This window comes from Heloderma suspectum, chromosome 12, assembly GCF_057233095.1.
Source record: "Heloderma suspectum isolate Gila_16-S chromosome 12, 16-S_ref, whole genome shotgun sequence".
NCBI classification, from domain to species: domain Eukaryota; kingdom Metazoa; phylum Chordata; class Lepidosauria; order Squamata; family Helodermatidae; genus Heloderma; species Heloderma suspectum.
The window spans coordinates 31,540,491-31,562,097 of record NC_139469.1 but is presented as its reverse complement, the minus strand read 5'-3'; the positions used below and the strand labels follow the sequence as shown (position 1 = coordinate 31,562,097).

Below are 21,607 nucleotides of genomic sequence, written 5' to 3'. Positions count from 1 at the left end.
CACACCTGCGTTGCTGAGCAGCTCTGGTACAGGACTTGCTGTCCTGATGGGTTTTACTTTTGATTTATGTTCACTTCTGTTGCTGTTTTATCTGCTGCTAATTAGTCTAAATTTTCCTCACTTACTCATCCAATTTCCGCAGTTTTTCTTGGTTTCAATCTCTGCTTCAACCCTCTGGATAGTCACGTCTTGGATAGTTCAGCAGAATCAAATTCTTAGTCTATCCCCAATGTTCCTTTTTCTTTCTCCTTTTCTTAACCTATTCACTCTTCAGATCAAGTTCATAATCTGTTCTGTTCTTCATTCCGCTTTATCTTTCTCTTGTCAATGAACAAGACTTAATATTAGTATTTCTAAGATATGTTCCTATCTCCCGACGCTAAGAAGTGCTTATTTATTCTCTTATCATTTCTTATCTTAATTATTGTAATACTTTTCCTCTTTTATTTATTGATTACTTCATTTTTTCATATTCATTTAAAGAGTGGAACTAACTAAATAAAATTACATGGTCTAAATAAACCAAAAAAGTAATTGGTGTATTTGCTTTCCTTCCCCTCCTTCCTCCCAATACCTTTTCCTTTTGTGTCATGTCTTTTAGACTGTAAGCTCCAGGGCAGGGACTGTCTTAATATTCATCTTTGTAAGCCACTGTGGGATCCTTTTTCGGCTGAAGAGTGGGGTAAAAACACCCCTAAATAAAATAAATTAACTAAATAAAATTACATAGTCTAAATAAACCAAAAAAATAAAAATAACAACAAGAAAGAAACAGCACAGCAACTAAATTTGTATAAAGGCCAGGGAGAAAAGAGTTAATTTTCAAAGGCCAACTGAAACAAAAAAATGACTGACTATTTTTGGAAAGTTAGTAGGGATGAGGTTAAATGGATCTTTCTTGGTCAAGAAGTCTGGGGGAGAGAAGGGCCTGTGCCTAGTGGTGGCTAATCTAGAGCATGGCCTCTTCAGAAGATCTTAAATGCTTGTTAGGGAGGTTTATACGGGAGAAGATGTCTTCCTGAGAATATGGGAACCCAAGCCATTTACGGCTTGGAAAGAGCAATCCTGGGAGAGCGTCTCGGAGAGCATAGGATTGTTCAAAGTCGCCCTCCTGAGGCCGTAGACACTGGTACAACCTCGGGAGGACAAGTTCTGATCCCCCTTCCTCGCCTCCTCGTAGACACCTTGGAAAGAACTGCACCGGCTGCTTCCTGTGGTTGCAAATGTGGCCTTGGAGGGAAGAAAAAGAGGGTGTTCTACTGGGAGGGGAGAGGAAAGGCCAGAATACAAGAAATCCTATAGTCTGTCCAGCCCCCACCGATGTGCCCTCTCTAGACAGGCTCAAAAACCCCTCTAGAGGAGAAACAAAAGGAGGACGGAGAGGAAAAATCACCTCCATCGTTCCTCCTGCCCAGCTGGCAGCTCATTTGATACACGGAAACCTTCTAAGGAAGCCTCTAAAGGCAAGAACCAGCATTTTGAATTGGGTCCAGAGACGAATTAGCAGCCAGCATAGATGTGTCAAAGCAGGTGATATACCATGTCTGGGGGTGACCAGCCCTTATCTTCTTGATTACCTTGTCCAGGAAAGGCAAACTGGAAATACTTCATCTGCCTTCTTCTTTCTTGTTTTTTGTCCTTCCTATTTTGATGACCCTCTTTTTTTTTTTGGTGAACTTCATTGCCCTCTATTTACTTTCCACATTTAACTTAAAATTCTACTTCTCAGCTTTAAATCACTTCTTCAGTTGTGTGTTCCTTCCAGTTCTCTTCATGACATGTCTCCTCACCTGCTCTTCTCCTATTTCTCCTTTTGCTGTTATTAGTGGTCCTTTTCTTTGGAATTATCTTCCTGCTAATATTGGCTGCATAATTTCTTTGTCGTCTTCTTAATGACTTCTTAAAACTCTGTTTTCTCGGGCTTTTTCAGACTGCTTTTTTAGGGCACAATCTTGTGCAAATTTAGACAGGAAAAAAGCCTACAACTCCCAGCATGCCCCAGCCAGCATAGCTGGCTGGGGCATACTGGGAGTTGTAGGCTTTTTTCCTATCTAAACCTGCATAGGATTGCACCCTTAAAATTGTAAACCCGAGCTATTTAACACCCTGTTTCTTCCTTCCTTTCCCCCTTCCCTACCTGTGTTGTGTCTCTTAGATTGTGAGCCTGGGGCCAGGGCCCTTTGTTGGGGGTTTTCAATTATAAAGGGCTTAATTATAAGTGCTATATAAATAATAATAAAAACAATGGACTGCTAGTTTCAATTTTTTACTGCACTTGGGCTACTGTGGGTTAAGGCAAGAAGTTAAGACATTTTCTTTTTCCTAGCCGTGGTTAAGCCTGCATCATGCACTGGTTATTTTTTTTTAAATATTCAGAGGTTATTTTTGTTGATATCTGAACCAGGGTTGAGCCCCAGAACCTATTCTGGATGTCGGGGCTCTGCAGTGGAAAGAGAGTAGTAGTAACAGTGCCTTTAAATGTGTTCAGATGGCTTTTCTCCCATTGCCAGCCCACCACATCTGTGATGGAGGGTGGGGGGATGCTTCCAGATACATGGGAACAATTTCCAGGAAGGTTTGAGGCCCAGCAGATCTCCCTTTAACCAGCAAAACATTGATTTTAATAACATAACATGGGCCCTGTGATATGAGACTCTTTTGCACAGCCACAGGTTGCCTTTATCCTGATACTGACTTCTACAAGCTGTTTCTCTAATTCCCTTTATTGTGCATTCTGTGGTTTTAGTTTCCTTCCTCACTCTATCATCACTGAACTCATACGATCTGTTTTCCCACTCATTGATTAACTCAGACGGAATACAGCCTTTTGTCACTTTACATCTTAATCCCTTTCGGGGCCCTGGTCTAAATTCACTGCTGTTCTCAATCCTTCCCATTTGAATATTATCTTGGAAGGCTTCCTTTCTCAGCACTCAGCAGGGAAAGGTTCTTACCTCTGATCAGCGGCATACTTCTGAGTTAACATGCAGAAGCTTGTCCTGCATGCTTTATGAGTAGGCTTAAAATTGGTAAGTCACATTGCGGCTCCGCTCACTGTCTTTGGGCACACCCATCTTGGCTTTGGCCCCTGGCCACAGATGGAATGTGGCCCCTGAGTCCTTTCCCAGATTGGAGTTCGGCTCTTGGACTGAAAAAGATGCTGACTGGCAGTGGCTGTCCTAGGGTTTCATCAGGGGTCTTTCCTAGCCCTGTCTGGAGATTCCAGGGACTGAGCTGGGGACCTTTTGCATGCAGAACGTGTGTTCTACCACTGAACAAGAGTCATTCCTCAAAAGTTTATGGTCGTTGTTTGCTGCCCTTTTACATTTGAATAGAAGGGATGGACAGACTCACCCACGCTGGCTTCGTTGGCCGCTCATCAAACCGCCAGTCACCCGTCCCTCCTCATAGCTCCATGCAAGCTTCTCAGTGGCTTGGCAAGTGGCCAATGAGGCCATCTGCCCTCATTGCGAGTTGCTGCCATTTTGCACAAGGAGGAGAGGACAATGAGTGGTTGGTGTGTGGCGATGGGGCCTTCTGCCCCTGCTGGCTCTGCAGCCCTCCCGGTCTCTTTCTTTGCAAAGAAGCTGGGCTGCTCTCAGCTGCTTGACAGGCGCTGGGGCACTCAGTGACTGGGTCTGCAAGCGTCTTGCGGCTTGGCAATGGGATCTGGGGTGGCAGACATGGGGGAGTCTACCGGACTCCTAGTCCCAGGCAGATGCTTGCAACATCCCTACTGAATAAGCGATATTATTTACCACTCCAGATTGAAAGATAAGTCATAGCCTTGAACAATAAATATATCTCATTTCTTTAACGACTCAAGGAGTTGCTGGGTAGTATCGAAATTCTAATTAGTAATACGAAGATTCTTGCTGTCTGAATTTTGCATTTTTGCTTTGTAGAATGCAGTCAGACTAGACAGCACTCCTCTCTCATGCAAGATACATTGCGGTTAACTTTGCCTTAGCTAAGTCAGAAGGGATAGCATAAGAATTATCTATGGCAAAAGCTTCCCCAGATTTTGACTCAATTCAGGCGTCTGCTGTGCAAAGCAAATACAATTGGTTCCAAGGGCACTTGAACCTGTACAGTAGTGAGAGCAGACATGCTGCCCTAGGAAATGCCCATGATATTGAATTTAGACATTGACTTGAGATAGTACAACAAACAGAACAAATTGTCTTGTTCCAGCATAGCTGAAAATCCTGCGAGGTAGTGACCAAGATCTGGAGGACACCGACCTGTGTTGTGGGTCTGATAGGAGCTTAAATGGAGTTAGGCAGGGTAGGACCCTAGACAGCTCCCACTGCAAACTTCCAGTCGCAGTGGAAGTTGTTCTGACAAGGGTCTGAACTCTGTTGCGCACCAAAACAGCAAAGAAGCCTTGCTGAGCAAGTGGTCAAGGCCTGCCCTCAGCTGCAAGTTAGCAAGGATGGAAGGGCAGTGCCCAGCTTGGAGCTGGCACTCCAGCATCACTTGGTGGCCTTCAGTTTACAGGTGAGGGAGTGGCTTTGGGAGGCGTGATGGAGGTGTGGATTCATATTCCTCTCTGTTCCTCAGACTGGTTTGCTGTCTCTGGGATCCCTGAGGGAGGATCCTGCTCACTTGCCTCTGTAGCTGTCTCCTCTGTATCAGAATCGTTGTCTGCGGCACCTGGAGTCTGGGGCACAGCAAGAATGAGATATGTGTAGAGAGGACTGGGGACGAGGCAAAAAAAAGGATACTAAGGGCTTTCCTGTCCAGGGATTCTCCTCCCCCCGCCACACACACACACACACACACACACACACACACACAAACCCCCCCACCTGGTGCAGTGTTGTACCAAAGGGTTCACTCACATACAAGCAACAAATGCCAGCGCACAAAACAGGACATAGGGTGCCAATTAGCTTTCCCTGGTGCTACAACCATTTGGGTACCTTGAAGATTAAGCTGTCAGTCTGATAAAACCAACTGTCCACTGTAAGCAATATGATGTGAAGACGTTGGATATTGCAAGGTACTTCCCCACTCTCTTAATGTCTGCAGAGTATGCAGGCAGATGTTTGTCAATGTGGCAGTTTTTTTTATTAGGATGAAATGGATGAATTGAATAATGACATTGCTATGAAACCCTTTTCCATAGACCTCATTAAACTGGTTGCTTTTTTAGGCTGTGTACATGATGCCCACAGAAGGAGATGACTCATCGAAAAGTGTTCCTTTAGCATTGCAGAGAGTGTTCTATGAGCTTCAGCATAGCGACAAACCAGTAGGAACTAAGAAACTAACAAAATCTTTTGGGTAAGTGCTGGTAAGATATCAAATAGCTCTTCATGGCTGGGCAGCTACTTAACGAAAGTTTCGGTGACTTCTCAAATCTGTTTTTATGGCCTTTTAAATTGTATGAAGCCCATTATGGGCTGCGTCTTATTATTTGGGTTACAATCTGGTTAATGAAATTTTAATTGAGTAATTGTATGAATTTTAATCAGTTAATTTGTTGATTAGATTTCCATATTGAGAACTATAATATCTGAAGGAAGAAGCATACTTTTTGTTGTAGATGATGCACACGCGTGTTATTGCAGGCATCTTATAAGAGGCATTTCTCCTTTGCATGAAAGAAGGGAAAATGTTGCTTTAAGATTGTGTTTGCCATCTGCCGTTTTTATCAGCACTTAACATTAATATATATGTGTACACACACACACACGCACACAGTGTGTGTGTGTGTGTGTGTAAAGCAGCACAACCGCAAAGCAACAAGGAGGCTCTGGATGCAGTCAGTTTTAAGTTCAAATATATAAGGGAGATAGACTAACAACAGAGTAATTTCAGAATATGTTTAGAGATAAATGTTTGGGTTTTGCCCTCATCAGTAGCTGTGATGTTAAGTGGATACCAAGAGTGGCAGTTTGGAATGCTGAGAGATAAGAATTCATAAGGAGAAAAAAAAGGTATGAATTGGTATAATGGTTATGAATTTTGAATCAAGCATGTCAGTGTCCTTTGTTCAATCGGAAGCAATTGTAAATCTGAGGGACATATGCAGGTGAGTTAAAATGTCTTAACAAAAAGGAAAGCTTCTGAATCTGCGGACTCAGAACCCATAGTTTATATGGCCTTAATTTGGAGGACAATTCATAAGCATTATAACAGTTCATAAACTCTTTTTTTTCTCCCTAGGAATTTTTATCTCCCAGCACTCCAAACTACCACTCTTGGTGTCCATTTAGCTCCACACCTACTGATGAGGGTGGAAGCTGAAACATTTAGCTCTAAATATATTTTGCAGTGAATCTGTTGTTAGTCCATTTCTCATGCACACGTGCGCGCACACACTTCTATAGATAGAGAGATATAGATGGTTCCTCATTTAATTAGGAGTTTAATTAAAAGTTGAATTAAAATTGGTTAATCTAACTGATTAATCAATTGAAGATTGCAGCTGTATTTACTGCAGCACACTTTGGCAGTGAATAAATGTGGCCATGCCACATGCTGCCTTCACTGAGGTGAGTAATTTGGGAGTTAGCTTTGTTGCATCCCTTGTCTGGAACCATGGCAAACACCTTCCTTATATAGAAAGTTAATAGCCAGTTTTCATCATCTGGCTCTTGCATCCGCAACGGATCCTTGTAGTATAGAAATCCTTCCCTCCCACCCACACACACCATGGCAGGAATTTATCGGTGCCTATTTATTTATTTGGGCCGCGGTGGCTTAGTGGTTAAGACGCTGAACTGCAGACCGGAAGGTCGGCAGGACAGCAGTTCGAGACCCGAGTGCTGCGTGACGGAGTGAGCTCCCGTCTTCAGTCCCAGCTTCTGCCAACTTAGCAGTTCGAAAGCAAGAAATTGCATGTAGATAAATAGGCACCGCTTCATCAGGAAAGGTAACAGCGTTCCGTGCACCTCGGTGTTCAGTCATGCCGGCCACATGACCACGGAAGCGTCCTCGGACAGCGCTGGCTCTTCGGCTTAGAAATGGAGATGAGCACCACGCCCTAGAGTCGGACACGACTGGTTGGGGACACCTTTACCTTACCTTTACCTTGATTTATTTATTTAAAAGGTTTTAAAGCCACCTTTCAGAATGCACTGCCCTCACAAGATGGCTTACAATATTACAAAAACATTAACATGCACATTACAGTTGAATACACACAAATGCATGAGCAGCTAATAATTTTTGAACACCAGATGCAGATTGGAATAAATATATCTTCAGGGTTTTTTTTAAAGCAAGCAGAGATGAGACCATGTGTATCTCCCTGGGGAGGGAGTTCCAGAGACGTGGGGCCACCACTGAGAAAGCTCTACCCCTGGTGTATACACACACACACACACACACACACACACCCCTCATTGCTCTTGCTGGTGGGCCAGGGAGTAGGGCCTCTGATGCTGCTCTTAATGCTTGGGCAAGCTCATATAGGTGTAGGTGGTCCTTCAGATAACGTGGTCCCAAACCGTGTAGGGCTTTAAAGGTCAAAACCAACACCTTGAGTTAGGCTGGTGATGTAGTGACTCTTTGGGGAGGGACCATAGCTCTGGTGGCGCACAGAACGAACCAGGTTCAATCCCTAGCCTCTTCAGTTAAAAGAGTCTCGGCAGGAGATTTATTTAATTAGAGTGTTTACATGCCGCCCAATAGCAGAAGTTTGCTAGGTGGCTTACACTGTCCAGGGAGAGCAGCTGCGATTTGGTGTAGACAGAGCTGGGCTAGATGGACAAATAGTCTGATCTGGCATAAAGCAGCTTCCCATGTTCTGCATACACATATATGTTTACAAAGCAGGAAGCTCCCAATATTCTGTTACAATGCGTCTATAACACTGCCATCCATTTTGGAAACCGGAGGCAGAGTCCCACTAGTCCGCCTCGGTAGACGTCTCCTTTGAATAAAAACTATTGTTTTGAGGCATCCGGAGCCTGGAAGGTGGCAGTGGCGGTGGCCCCAGTGATGGATAGGAGCGTGAGGAGTAGGATGCGAGTCATGCTGGAGAAAGTTCTGGGACTCGCCATCAGCCCCTCCCCCCCACGCGAAAGCGCATGGGCCTTTAGGTTACAAATAAAGCCACTGCAAGACCGTATTTGGTACCAATAACGGCAGATTGTATTTCTGGCTAGGTTACAGCCCTTTGCAGGTGTCCTTTATCACTGTAGGCTCTGCACGCAAGGAGGGCGGGTGGGGACAGGTGTGCTAGCTCCACCTTCTCCATCACTGATCTCATCACCCTTCTTGTGTTGTGAGTGGACGTCTGTATCCACAGAGGCTCACTGCGCAATGTAGAATCCTGATTTTCCAAGGTTTCTGCTTCGTGTGGGAAGATTTTCCCCCGAGTTTACTTTTCTGTTAAACAGACATGCACGGTGACATAAGACTACCAACACACATTTGTCCCTGCAAAGAGATCAGAGCGCTGGTTTTGTGATACATGAAGAAACAGTTTCTGAGGCATTTCTCATACTGGGATTTCAGTTAGTTGCACCTTCTTCATTTTTACCTGCCCTTTTTGTTAGTGCACAAGACCAGATATTTCTGATATTTCTCAGTTTCTTTTCAAATGTTATCAGTTTGTAAGCAGCAAATTTTGTTTCACTTTTTAATAAAGATGGGAGACTTTAGACAGCTTCATGCAACATGACGTTCAGGAGCTATGTCGAGTGGTACGTATTATTTCCCCTTCTTCTCTTCAGGATATTTCTACAGAATTGATGGCAGTTACGCATAGCATTTCACTAACAAGAAGGAAGCTTTCTTGCACAAGCCCCATTGAAATGAACAGAAGCTGCAGAAGAGCTCCCATTCACTTCCATGGGGTTATGTAGAATTGCTTCCTGCAGGATTGCCCCCTCGGTCATCACTACTAATATTTCAGGTTTCGTTTGAGCCAGTGCTCGGCTTTGGAGTCTGTCTTGATTGTCAGATCTCAGCCCTGGAATTTGGGCAGTCATTAGTGTGCCTGTGCAGAGTGTTTTTCCTTCCACACTGAGGAGCTACAACCAGCTGTTCCTCATTTGAGGTCACTGAGCTGAGCTTCATGGCTGGAGGACATGGTGTCCAGGCAAGCTAGCTTAGCACCTCTGTCTTCAGAAAATAACCACTACTGAAAGTGGATTTGGGGGATGTAAGATGAACCTTATGTGGAATGGCCATGGTGATTTGTTGGCAGAGTAACATATAAGTGCGAGGAAAACACTCACAAGAGATAAAGTATTATGTAAGTATGTTTTCCAGTAAGTAGTGGATCTTCCTACTGTTTTTATTGAGAAAATGTCATTCTGAAGCATTTAAGAACTTTCAGCTAGAATTAAAACTGAACAAAATAATTTCATTTTAGTGCCTGAGTGGGAGATCACTGGGAGCTCCCCTTCTCTGAACTTTCGGAAGGGAACAGCAAGATACATAAATCACATTAATAAATGTGCATTTCTGATGCAAGATTTCTGTTTTGTTTATTTCAGTTGCTTGATAATGTTGAAAATAAAATGAAAGGCACCTGTGTAGAAGGCACTATCCCTAAATTATTCAGGGGGAAAATGGTGGTATGTATTTGGATTGTAAGCTAACTGGGGGTGAGGGGTGGATAGCTTCTCTTCTTGGTATCTCACTGTTCTATATTTGCTTCCAGTCGTATATTCAGTGCAAACACGTAGACTATCGGTCTGAACGAATAGAGGATTATTATGACATCCAACTAAGTATAAAGGGAAAGAAAAATAGTAAGTTTATATTGTCTGTTCAGAAATTCACATGCTTGAATAAAACTCTTGGTGTTCTGCCTGCTATATCTTGTCATCTTGAGAATTAATCCCCCACCACGTCCACCCCCCAAAAACACCAGGCTCAGTATAGCCAGAGACCCTGAGGGACCCTTGCCCTCTCCTCTCTCTCGTTTTCTAGCTTGACTTGTTTGAATCTATTATCTGGAGCTATTGCCCTATTAGCGCCTTTTGAGGAGCGCCACCTTTGATGCAATTTCTGCTTGAGGCAAGGAATTGAACAATGACCTCTGGGACACTTCTGAATCTTTGATTCTGGTTCAGCATGACAAGTTGTTGGCTGAATGCCCCTCCGCATTGGGAAAGGTTAATGTCTGATCCAGGCTGTATCACATGGACTTGAATGCAGTATTTCCCCTTCCCTCTATTCCACCCATTGGAAGAACAGGAATTTTTGTTGCAGCATAGGGACACAGTTGCCAAATAAATGTCATGCCACCTGGATCGCGTGTTAAGATTCTCCCCATAGGGGTAGGGGATGGACATGCATTATTAATGTCTGAATACGCTCAGTGGCTTGTCTTCACTGGCTGATCGTGACACGAACCAACAAAATTAAGCAGTTTTAATTGGTCCTGCATGTGTCTTTAGTTATGACTGACTGTTCAAAGTTGTTTTTAGTTATACGTTGTTTCTGTATATTGTCTGTGTGCTTTTATGTAAATGGCTTTTAAAGTTTTTATATTGCATTTTTATGTTTTAATTTCTGTAAACCGCCCAGAGAGCTTTGCTATGGGACGGTACAGAAATGTAATAAATAAATAAAAATTAAGCAGAGCTGTCAATCTAGATCATAATTTTGTCTATCAGCATTTGTTCTGCCACTAAAAGCAAAGATGCTGTAAGATGAACCACGTAGAACAAATTTTGTTTAAAATGTGCACTAGAGTAGGGAGTGGGGTTTAAAATATTTCTTGCTGTTTGCACATGGAGTCTGTGTAACTGGTAAACCTCTCTCCTTCATTCCCTTTTCTTTTTCAGTATTTGAATCCTTCATTGATTATGTTGCAGTGGAACAGCTGGATGGGGATAATAAATATGATGCAGGAGAACATGGTTTGCAGGTATGTTAGACCTGATCCATATCTCTGTCATGATAAAAGCTTCCAAGATCGCTCTCCATGCTAAAGAATATGTTGCTTATGTTTTGCGTGTGAAATGCTTTGTTTAGTGCCTAATGGTAATTCCTCTGTACATCCATGTATTTCTTCCTTTATCATGCAGGAAGCAGAAAAAGGTGTAAAGTTCCTAACATTGCCACCTGTGTTGCATCTACAACTTATGAGGTTCATGTATGATCCCCAGACTGACCAGAACATCAAGATAAACGATAGGTAATAAATATTGTATTAAAGCCAAAACTAAGATACGTTGAATTGTTAAGTGATTGCCAGAATTCTTTCTAGATTGTGGCATTTAAATTTCTTCTTAGGAGTTGAGGAACAAGGTAATGATGATTCCTAAGAAATGGACACATTTAATTTTGTAGTGTGGTTAGTCATTTATCTCCACACAGTGATGATATTATATGGTGCACCATATAAATGCGTTGATGTTAAAAAGTTACTTTTTCAGATCATGTGCAATCCTGTGCTTAGTTTAACGTGCTTAAATCTAGAATGGGTTGAGACCTCACAGTACTGGCACAAGGTTTGCCTTACCATCTTGTGCTGGCTGGGAGCCTTGGTGAGGGAATTGCTCTCCATCCACAATTTTTATGGAGAAGGTGTAGCTCATTGGTTTGCATGCAGAAAGTCCTAGGTTCAATCCCCAGCGTCTCCAGGTACAGTCAGAAAGTGCTTCTGTCTGAAACCTGGGAGAGCCACTGCTTCCATCAGTATAGACAGCACGAAGCTAGGTGGACCTATGGCCTGACTTCCCATGTCTCTTTGGCCTCCCCTCCCCTGCAGCAAATGGAATAAAGATATTCTGCTTCACTCTGCAGATCTTTTGTAGACCACCCCTTTAGTTGTTGCTAAGCTAGCAGAGACTTGTGTTGTAACAGCTGAAGTTTGGGATGGGGCTGGTGTACATGGATTTAGAGTAATTGGGGTTACATTCTTACATCACCCCTGTGTAGTCTCATAACAATCACCTGCTCTTGGTTCTCCACTGAATTTTTACCTGCAGTTCTTGGAGCTGATAGCCTGGTCTCAACGCTTGCAGTAGGAAAACTACATCTTGAGCAGGACCTTTGGCAACATCCCATAGACTTAGCTGCAGGAAATTTTGCAGCAGTGAAACTTAGGACTTATGAAGCTGGCAGTGCAACTGATCATCAAGGATGATGCATTTATGATTTGTTAAACTCTTGTTCCAAGAGAAGCTTATTTGTCTGCATTCATTCTCAGGCAATCAATTCTTCTTTTCTTTTTCTTAAAAAAAAAAAAAAAGGTTTGAATTTCCAGATCAGTTGCCTCTTGATGAATTTTTGCAAAAAACAGATCCTAAAGATGCTGCAAACTACATACTTCATGCAGTGCTAGTACACAGTGGAGATAACCATGGTGGACATTATGTTGTTTACTTGAACCCTAAAGGGGATGGAAAAGTAAGTAATGGAAAAAGAGCTGACCTCTTAACTATTTATTTACAGAATTGTAGTGTAGGATCCTTTTAAAGCCTGCTGAAAGACCTTTAATAAAGTAATTTTGAAACCTAAGCTTAAGCTTTCTATTGCAGTATAGGCTCCTCAACACAATGCATTGGCATCTAAGGAGAGTCTCCTGGAATGTCAGTACACTGTCATGGGAGGGGTGGCTGATTTTTCCTTCTGCCTGGAGCACCTTCCATCTCATAGGATGTTGTTTTGGCAGGCCCCTTATCTTTGTGGGGGGATGGCAACCAGGAACAGGGAGCTAAAAAATCTCTGTACACACCTGGAAATTGCTTGTGTACTTTTGGCCCATTAGACAATATTCTCTATTGTATATGGTGTTCTGTTATGGCTTATTGTGAGTACAGAAATAAAACCAACCTGAACTTTTTAGAAAATAGCATTAAACTCTGTGAGTTGAGAGGAGAACTCAAGTTATCCCTGGCTGCTGTTGCTCATTTCTAAGGGAAGTTACTTTGAGGGCATGTTTGTGTCCTAGCAAGCCAGCTAAAGTCAGCATTTTGCAGGCTACGTATTACCCCCTTTAGTCCCTCCATTAATATTTTTATTTATGTATTTATTTCATTTCTATACTGCCCAATAGCCGAAGCTCTCTGGGCGGTTCACAAAAATTAAAACCAAACAGCACACAATAAAACAATTTAAAATAGAACATTAAAACCACAATATAATAATACAACCACAATAAAACCTAGCAGCAGTGCAGGAGTTTAAAATACAGATTTAAAACAACAAAGATAAAAGTTTAGAAAGCTAAAATGCCTGGGAAAATAAAAAGGTCTTCACCTGACACCGAAAGGAATACAATGTAGGTGCCAGGCGAACCTCACTAGGGAGCTCATTCCAGAGCCGGGGTGCCACAGCAGAGAAAGCCGTCCTCCTAGTAGCCACCCGCCTCATTTCTTTGGCAGGTGTTCACAGAGAAGGGTCGTTGACGATGATCTTAAGGTCCGGGCAGGCACATATGGGAGGAGGCGATCCTTCAGATAACCTGGCCCCAAGCCATTAAGGGCTTTAAATGTTAATACCAGGACTTTGAATCGGGCCTGGAAATGGACTGGCAGCCAGTGCAGCTGAAAAAGTACTGGCGTAATATGAGCTCGCAGGCCAGTCCCTGTTAACAATCTTGCTGCCCTATTTTGGACCAGCTGAAGTTTCCGGACCATTTTCAAAGGCAGCCCCACGTATGACGCATTGCAGTAATCCAGACGAGAAGTTATCAGAGCATGGATAACTGTAGCTAGGCTATCTCTGTCCAGATACGGGCGTAGTTGGTATACCAGCCTAAGCTGAGAAAAAGTGCTCCGTGCCATTGAGTTCACCTGTGCCTCAAGTGACAGTTCTGGATCCAAGAGCACCCCCAAACTATGAACGTGATCCTTTAGGGGGAGTACAACCCCCTCCAGAACAGGTTGAATATCACCTAGCCGGGCAGACAAACCACCCACTAACAGTACCTCCATCTTGTCTGGATTGAGTTTCATTTTATTAGCCCTCATCCAGTCCATTACTGTGCCTAGGCACTGATTCAGAACAGCCACTGCCCCACCTGGTTTTGATGAGAAAGAGAGGTAGAGCTGGGTGTCATCCACATATTGATGGTACCTCAATCCACACCTCCGGATAACCTCCCCCAGCGGTTTCATGTAGATGTTAAACAGCATGGGGGATAAAATAGAGCCCTGTGGGACCCCATGGCACAGTTGCCATGGCACAGAGCAATAATCCCCCAGCACCACCTTCTGGAGTTGGCCATCCAAGTAGGAGCGGAACCCCTGCAGTTCAGTGCCTCCAATTCCCAACCCAGACAGCCTATCCAGAAGGATACCGTGGTCAATGGTATCGAAAGCCGCTGAGAGGTCCAGGAGAATCAACAGGGTCGCACTCCCCCTGTCCCTCTCCTGGCAGAGGTCATCCCACAGGGCGACCAAGGCAGTTTCCGTTCCAAAACCAGGCCTGAAGCCCGACTGAAATGGATCTAGATAATCCGTTTCATTCAACAGTGCCTGGAGTTCTACAGCCACCCGCTCAAGCACTTTGCCCAGGAAGGGGATGTTGGCCACTGGCCTATAATTGTTAACATCCTCTGGGTCCAGGTTGGGCTTTTTCAGGAGTGAACATTAACCGAACAAGGACAGTAATAGAAATCCCTAGTTACACTTGTGTGTTAGAATCTCAAGACAATTTATATTCAATTTATATGAAAATTTATCTCAAGGCATTTTATATTCCTCATTTAAAGAACATTGTTCACATTCTTGGTTTGCTTTTTGTTCAGCTTTGTGTGGCAGGCCGTTGTTCTTCCCATTTACAGGTCAGGAAGGGAACTGGAGCTAGGAAAGAGGCTTCACTGCATGCAGGGATGGGGTGTGAGCTCAAGTCTCCTAGACTCATGGCCAATTCTCCAGATTTGACCAGACCATGTTGCTCCTTCCATTTTCTCGTTTTTCATTAACTCTTCTCTCTTTGGTGCTGTTTGTGAGCACAAACTTGCTTTTGTCAATAAAAACTTAAGTTATCATTTGTTGAAATCAAAACATCCAAGATATGCTGTTTCTAGAGTCTGTTCCCACTCATCACCACATTCACGTTTTTATAGATCTGTCACTATGAGAGATAGTGGTAGGGAAAAATTCAGAGCTGTATTTTCTCCCACTGTAACTGGGCTCATTTATTAGAAACGAGTCTGAGGAGAAAGGTATGTGAATTAACTGTGTTAATGATCTTGAGTACACAACAGGCATGGTGACTCTTCTTTTTCAGATGAATTAATCTGAGTTTTAGAAGGAAATGGAGTTGGTGGGGAGGCTTTATTTATTTGTTTGTTTGTTTGTTTATTGCATTTATATCCCACCTTTTTTCCTCTTGCAAGGAACCCAAGGCAGCGCACATTATCCTCCTCTCCATTTTATCCTCACAACAACAACCCTGTGAGGTAGGTTGGGCTGAGAGTCTGTGGCTGGCCCGAAGTCACCCAGGGAGCTTCCATGGCCGAGTGGGGACTAGAACCTGGATCTCCCAGCTCCCAGTCCAACACTCTCACTGCTACACCACACTGGCTCTCACTAGTTAAAGTTGACTCTGAATTTTGAATCAAAGCAGTATTGAAATACGTTGTCTCAAATGTCAGAATTCAAATAGTGATACACTTTGAATAAGGACCTGTATTCTGTTTATCATGAAATAGTGATTAATATGTCAAAAATGAGACCATTTCAGGGAGTTAGTTGTTTAATTTTCTTTTTTGCACTATAACATTCTTAATGGAAGAGCGATTTTAAGGACTTTTACCACAGAGCTAATTGTATCCCAATTCAGGAGTATTTCTGAAATATACATTCTGAGTGTTATAAAGACATTTTAATTTAGGTCATGCATATGATAACTGTTATCAAGTGTTCTGTTTTTGTTTTTTCCTTCACAGTGGTGTAAATTTGATGATGACGTTGTATCTAGATGTACAAAAGAAGAAGCCATTGAGCATAACTATGGCGGCCACGATGATGACTTATCTGTGCGGCACTGTACTAATGCATATATGTTGGTTTATATCAGGGAGTCAAAATTAAGTACGTATTTATTTAGTCCTAGAGCTGGTCTTTCAAAATGCAAAGCATTTTTTCACAGCGAGCCTCCCCGAGTCAAGAAAAACGGCATGATCATTCACAGCTGTATTTAACAGCTGCTTTACACATTTCATTATTAAGTGTGTACATGCAAAGCTATAATGTTCAAAGGGGCAGGGGAGGTGATATAAAATACTGAAAAGTGTGAACAATTACTTTATTACTTAATTTCTTAAAAGTAGAAGCTTTTGCATATGCCACACTCCTTAGAACCCTTCTCTCCTAAGTAGTCTTAAAACGGTTGCCTTGGCTCCCAGCACTGATCTGAAATCTCAGTTGCATTACGGAGGAAGGCAGATGCTGAAACATTTTATCAGTATTTTATTGATTATTTTTTATTACATTTCTATACTGTCCCATAGCTGAAGCTCTCTGGGCGGTTTACAAAAGTTAAAACATTAAAATATAATATACAGAGTTTAAAAACCATTTACATAAAAGCATACCAACAATATATACAAACAACATATAACTAAAAGCAACCTTAAACTAAAAACAATTTCTAAAAATCCAACAATAAAAAGCACAGCTTAAAAACAGTATACAAAGGTCAGCAAAAGGAACAAGAGTTCTAAAAAGGGAAGGCCTGCCGGAATAATAGAGTCTTTAATGCAGGCTTAAAAACCTTCAAAGAGGTCAGCAAGCGCATTTCAACTGGCAGGTCATCAGTGTTAAACGTGTGTGTGTGGATGGATGGATGGATGGATGGAGTATATATAAAAATACAGTTTCAAATTTCCTGGATATCCAAATGACAATGTCATCTGCTTCAGTAGTGATGGGGCCGTTCAGGTAGTTCAGAGTTGCTCTGCAAACTCCATAATTAATACCGTGTTTTGGCAAGAACTTTATTAGTGGAGTCTCTAATCTTTATTGGTATGAAGAAACTATTAATACCATTACAAAGGGTCATTGTATAATATCAGCAAGATTTTAAAATCAGTGATACTAAAAAAAAAAAAAAAAAGGCTAAATCATGGCATGGCATTTTGGATGCTGAGGTTCTTATCTAGCAGTACACAAATGCAACTAAACAATATTATTCATGGACAAATTGCCCACGGAACAACTGCAGACAGCTCTTGACGTGATGATACTGTGTGTGTTTCGTGCTCAAACTGAAACAAAGTAAAAAAATACAGAATTCTACTTTTATCCATAAACCTATGAAGCTGCCTTTCACGGTCAGACCTGTTGGTCTATCTAGCACCCCCAGGACTGGCAGGGTCTCAACAGGGATCTGTCCTGGCACCTAATTAAAATCTTCTCACTGGGATTGAATCTGGGACACTCAATATGCTCTGCCACTCAATAGCCCCCATGTATCCCCATAGTAAATAGGGACAAGCTACAACTACCATAATAGTCCCTTATAATTTTTCTAAGAATTTCTAAGAATTTTGTGGCACCTTAAAAGGCTAAGACGTTTTACTGTGGCATAAGCTTTTGTGGACTAGAATTCACTTCATCGCACACATGAAGCGATGAACCTACAAAATGTTATGCCACAATAGTTTAGTTTTTAGGGTGTCACAAGACTCTTTGTTGTTTTTATAGCAATAGACTTACATGGCTCTGTAAATGATAACTTTGAAGGAGTCCCAAAAGAAGGAAGCCTCTGCTGACAATCGCTTCTGCCCAGATGCATCTATAAAAAATAGATTGAGCATGACCATATAAATCAACATTAAAATTGGGTGGGAGTGGGCTATTGCAGGTGGGGATAGGATAGGGCAAATTTCCCCAACCTGGTGCCCTCCAGACATTTTTGGACTTCAACTCTCATCAGCCCCAGCCAAATGGTCATGAATACTGGGGGTTGTAGTCCAAACATCTGGAGGGCACCAGGTATGGAAGGCTGGAGTAGGGAGTTAAGTGATGATGATGATTTAACTCTACTCGTTGCCAAATAGCCTCTCGTAAGAGTAGTCTTTATTTTTTGGATGTATTGAGAGGGGCGAGCTGGCTACAGATGTCTTCTAGAAATTACTCATGTGAATTCTTCATTCGTGTATGATACCTATCATACAGTTCATCTAAAAACAAACAACCCATCTGGACAGCTGAATATGTTATACAGAAATTGCAATAAAACACAAGGTCTTTAGTGTCCAGTTGATGTGATGGGTGATCTGAAAGCGAGGGAATATTCTACAAAAGTTCTGAGGGTGTATTTCTGTAAAGTAACAAATATAGCTAGAAATTACCTTCTGATTTCTAGAGAACAGGAAGAACAGTCAGGTAGACAAAATTATACGAATGAAACAGGATGAATACACCGGGTCTGTACTGAATATTATCTTTTGTAAAATATCCCCCAGTGTAGTCAGAGACCCCTTTTTGCTTATGAGGAAAGGTGAAACCTTAGGGAAATATTGGTCATGGCAAGCTGGCTGACAGAAAACAAGCTGTCTTTATTGATGGCAATCGCATTTTTGGTCCATAGAGAGGCGTACACAGACTGGATTGGCGGGAAGAAGAGGTCAAGAAAAAAGGGGCCTCTTCCAAGCTTAGGAGGGCAGGCTCTCTACACACTTAGCAAGGAGAAGCCACCCTGTCATTCCTCAAATAGCTCCCTGCCTTTGGCCAAGGAAGAAGGTTTGCAGAGGGGCTTCCTAGTGAAAAATTCCCTCCTCTTTGCCTCCTTCCCACCATGCTTGAGCAGTGGGGAAGTTTTGGGGAGGGAGCCCTGCAGGATGTAGTGTGGTAGAGGCAGCAACAAGCCCTGGCTTATATCTTCTGGCTGGCTTACATTTCATCGTAGCAAATTAGCAAGCCCCAAGCTGACAAGAGTATTCTGTGTATTGCCCATTGGCTTTGGATGGGACTAATCTGTCTTTGCATAACTAAAATGTATTGAACAAATCTGTGTTTCCCCCATGGAGGCATTAGACATTATTATGTTTTGAAACAGCAGCATACACCTTTAATACAAGTGGAGCAGTCTATATGTGAAAATGAATCAACTTGTCAAAATTCTGAGATCATTTACCACATCATAAATGTCAGGTTTTCATTGCTAGAGTAATAGTTTGCTGCTTTTATATGGGTGGTGGTATTTGAAAAGGTTTTTAAAGACATCACCTTTTTTAAAAATGTCACAAGTGCCACTGCTTGTGTCTTCTAGGTGAGGTTTTGCAGGCAGTCACAGACCATGATATTCCTCAGCAATTAGTGGAACGGCTGCAAGAAGAAAAAAGAATAGAGGCTCAAAAGAGAAAGGAGAGGCAAGAAGCCCACCTCTACATGCAAGTGCAGGTCAGCGTTGACAGAGCAGCCCCCGGATTTTATGCTTTAAATGTATCTCTGTTCACTTATATTTTGTTGACTATCTTCTTCACATTTGCACCCCACCCTTCCTCCAAGAAGCTTAGGATGGGTGGTGTCCATGGATGTGGGTTGCCCCACTTCATGCTTACAGTAGATCTGTTAGCTTGGTTAGGCAGAGAGAGAGTGATTGGCCATGGTCCGCTTTCTGGCTGAGTGGGAATTTGAATTCTAATCTCCCAAGCACTCTGCCACACCACACCATTTCTCATTATAGAAATTTAGGACTCGGGTAAAAGCTGTGAATCTGGACTTGAAGTCGTTTTGTGTTCATATCTATCCTCTGTGGCTCTGTAGTGACCAGTTTCACTCATTTAAATTATGGCAGGACCTTGGGACCTTCACCTGCCACCGTCACTTGGGCTCGCTGTTCACAATGGCTAATATTACCCAAGTCCTGTGTTTTCTTTAGAATTGCACAACTAATCATACTTGGTAGTCTTTTCCCAAGTTCTCAAAGCACTTCACGTAGGTTATCTGTCTAGATCAGAGGTAGGTAACCATGTGCCCTCCAGGTCTTTTGGATTCCAACTCCCAGCAACCCGAGCCAGCATGGCAAATGGTAAGAAATTATAAGAGTTATAGTCCAAAACATCTCAAAAGTTCCAGGTTGCCTGGGCATGCTCTAGACCTTCTAGATATTTTGTTAATACAGGGTAGTATTATCCCTATATTACATACGTGGTCAGAGAGAGAGACAGAGAGACTGACTTGCCTAAGACAGTGAATTTATAGCAGAGCTGACGTGTCAGCTGGAAACTTACAGGTCGTAGCCTACACTTACTGTGCTACATCAATTTTCACTACACATATTTGTACAGTGGCTTATGCTGCTATCGGGGGATGTCTGAACATTTCAGCAGAGCTTGCCATTCTGACCGCCTTGCCTGGGAACGCTTGTCCCCTTTCATTTTCTACAAGATACGGCCATTATGTGTTTGTGCTGACCTCTGTTATTTTCAGGTGTCTAAAAGGTCCAAAGGATGCCACCGCCATTAGGTTTTCGAAGCCTCATATCAGGGTAATATGGCAGACTTTGCATGGCTCTTCTATGCTATTCAGATAGTGAGAAGACGTGAACACTGTTGTGATCCTGGATTCTAAGCTGGGTCTTGGTATTGGCCCTGAGAAACAAACGCTCCTCTTGTGCTGCTGCTAGGACCCGTACACTACTGCTAGGATCCTTATGCTGTACCTTACACGTCTGGGTGGCAAGGCACCATTCTGTAAGATAAGACCTTGAAGAAAATAGGATAAACTCCATTTGTGAACTAATGTAATTACCTAGTGATTCCATTAACAAAATGCATATGTAATTTCAGATAGTGACAGAGGACCAGTTCTGTGGCCATCAAGGCAATGACATGTATGATGAAGAAAAAGTGAAATACACTGTGTTCAAAGTGTTGAAAAATTCAACGCTTGCAGAATTTGTTCAAAACCTTTCTCAGACAATGGTAAGCTTTCTGTGAGGTCTCGGCCATCCTGTTGTGTACACGTTGCATGGAATCATTTGTTCTCTGAGTACTGGGTGCTTTTAATAACACTGTAATGGCTGACTTCTTCCTTAATGTGTGTTTTTTCCCTCTGTAGGGCTTTCCACAAGATCAAATTCGGTTGTGGCCAATGCAAGCCCGAAGTAATGGGACGAAAAGGCCGGCCATGTTAGACAATGAAGCTGATGGCAATAAAACGGTGAGTATGCATTTGAGGGAATATTCTAATGTTTAATGCAGTGCTTGTGCATTCAACAATAAAAATGTACCTGTGAAATACGAGATTCTATTTTCTGTTTTAATGCCTCAGATTAGGGTCCCCATCTTGTGCATGCTTAAGCACAATTTTTCATTTCAAATTCCAATGGAAGTCCTGGCTGTATAAAATGTTAAACAGGTTTTCAGTGTAATGTTAGCGTGATCCCCCCGAAGTGATTAATCGCTGTGTAGCCCCTGGATAAGAGAGGGTAGATTTCCTTGGACTTGAGTAGAGGTGTGGTGTAAGGAATTCTTTGCTGCCAGAAACATAGGACTTTGTTGAAAATGTTTGACGTACTGCAGTCTGATATTTAGAGGATGAAAAAAAGGAAAATAATTTCAAATTAAACAAAAGGTCTGAGAATTGCTGTATCAGTACCAGTAAATGTCGATGGCTTTGGTTCTTGTGCAGTAAGGTAGCCCTTAAATGTCGTAGTGGGCTGCTTGGATGCAGGCACTATATTAAGAGATGCACAATTTGTAAAATGAAATATTTTTGTTGAAACA

General features: G+C 42.4%; 1 protein-coding gene across 4 annotated transcripts in view; it reads left to right on the top strand.

Annotated features, from left to right (window-relative positions):
- USP7 (ubiquitin specific peptidase 7) overlaps positions 1–21,607 on the top strand; it is a 99,775-nt gene that overhangs the window by 62,669 nt on the left and 15,499 nt on the right. For 3 of the 4 annotated variants that reach the window (XM_084818920.1, XM_084818921.1, XM_084818918.1), the window contains exons 7-18: positions 5,159–5,289; positions 8,606–8,660; positions 9,459–9,539; positions 9,626–9,716; positions 10,758–10,840; positions 11,001–11,110; positions 12,171–12,327; positions 15,266–15,328; positions 15,818–15,962; positions 19,147–19,277; positions 20,669–20,803; positions 20,940–21,041. In XM_084818920.1, coding sequence (XP_084675046.1) covers positions 5,159–5,289; positions 8,606–8,660; positions 9,459–9,539; positions 9,626–9,716; positions 10,758–10,840; positions 11,001–11,110; positions 12,171–12,327; positions 15,266–15,328; positions 15,818–15,962; positions 19,147–19,277; positions 20,669–20,803; positions 20,940–21,041 — 1,284 coding nt within the window. The remainder of the gene's footprint in view (positions 1–5,158; positions 5,290–8,605; positions 8,661–9,458; positions 9,540–9,625; positions 9,717–10,757; positions 10,841–11,000; positions 11,111–12,170; positions 12,328–15,265; positions 15,329–15,817; positions 15,963–19,146; positions 19,278–20,668; positions 20,804–20,939; positions 21,042–21,607) is intronic. The other variant, XM_084818919.1, reaches the window with a different exon arrangement.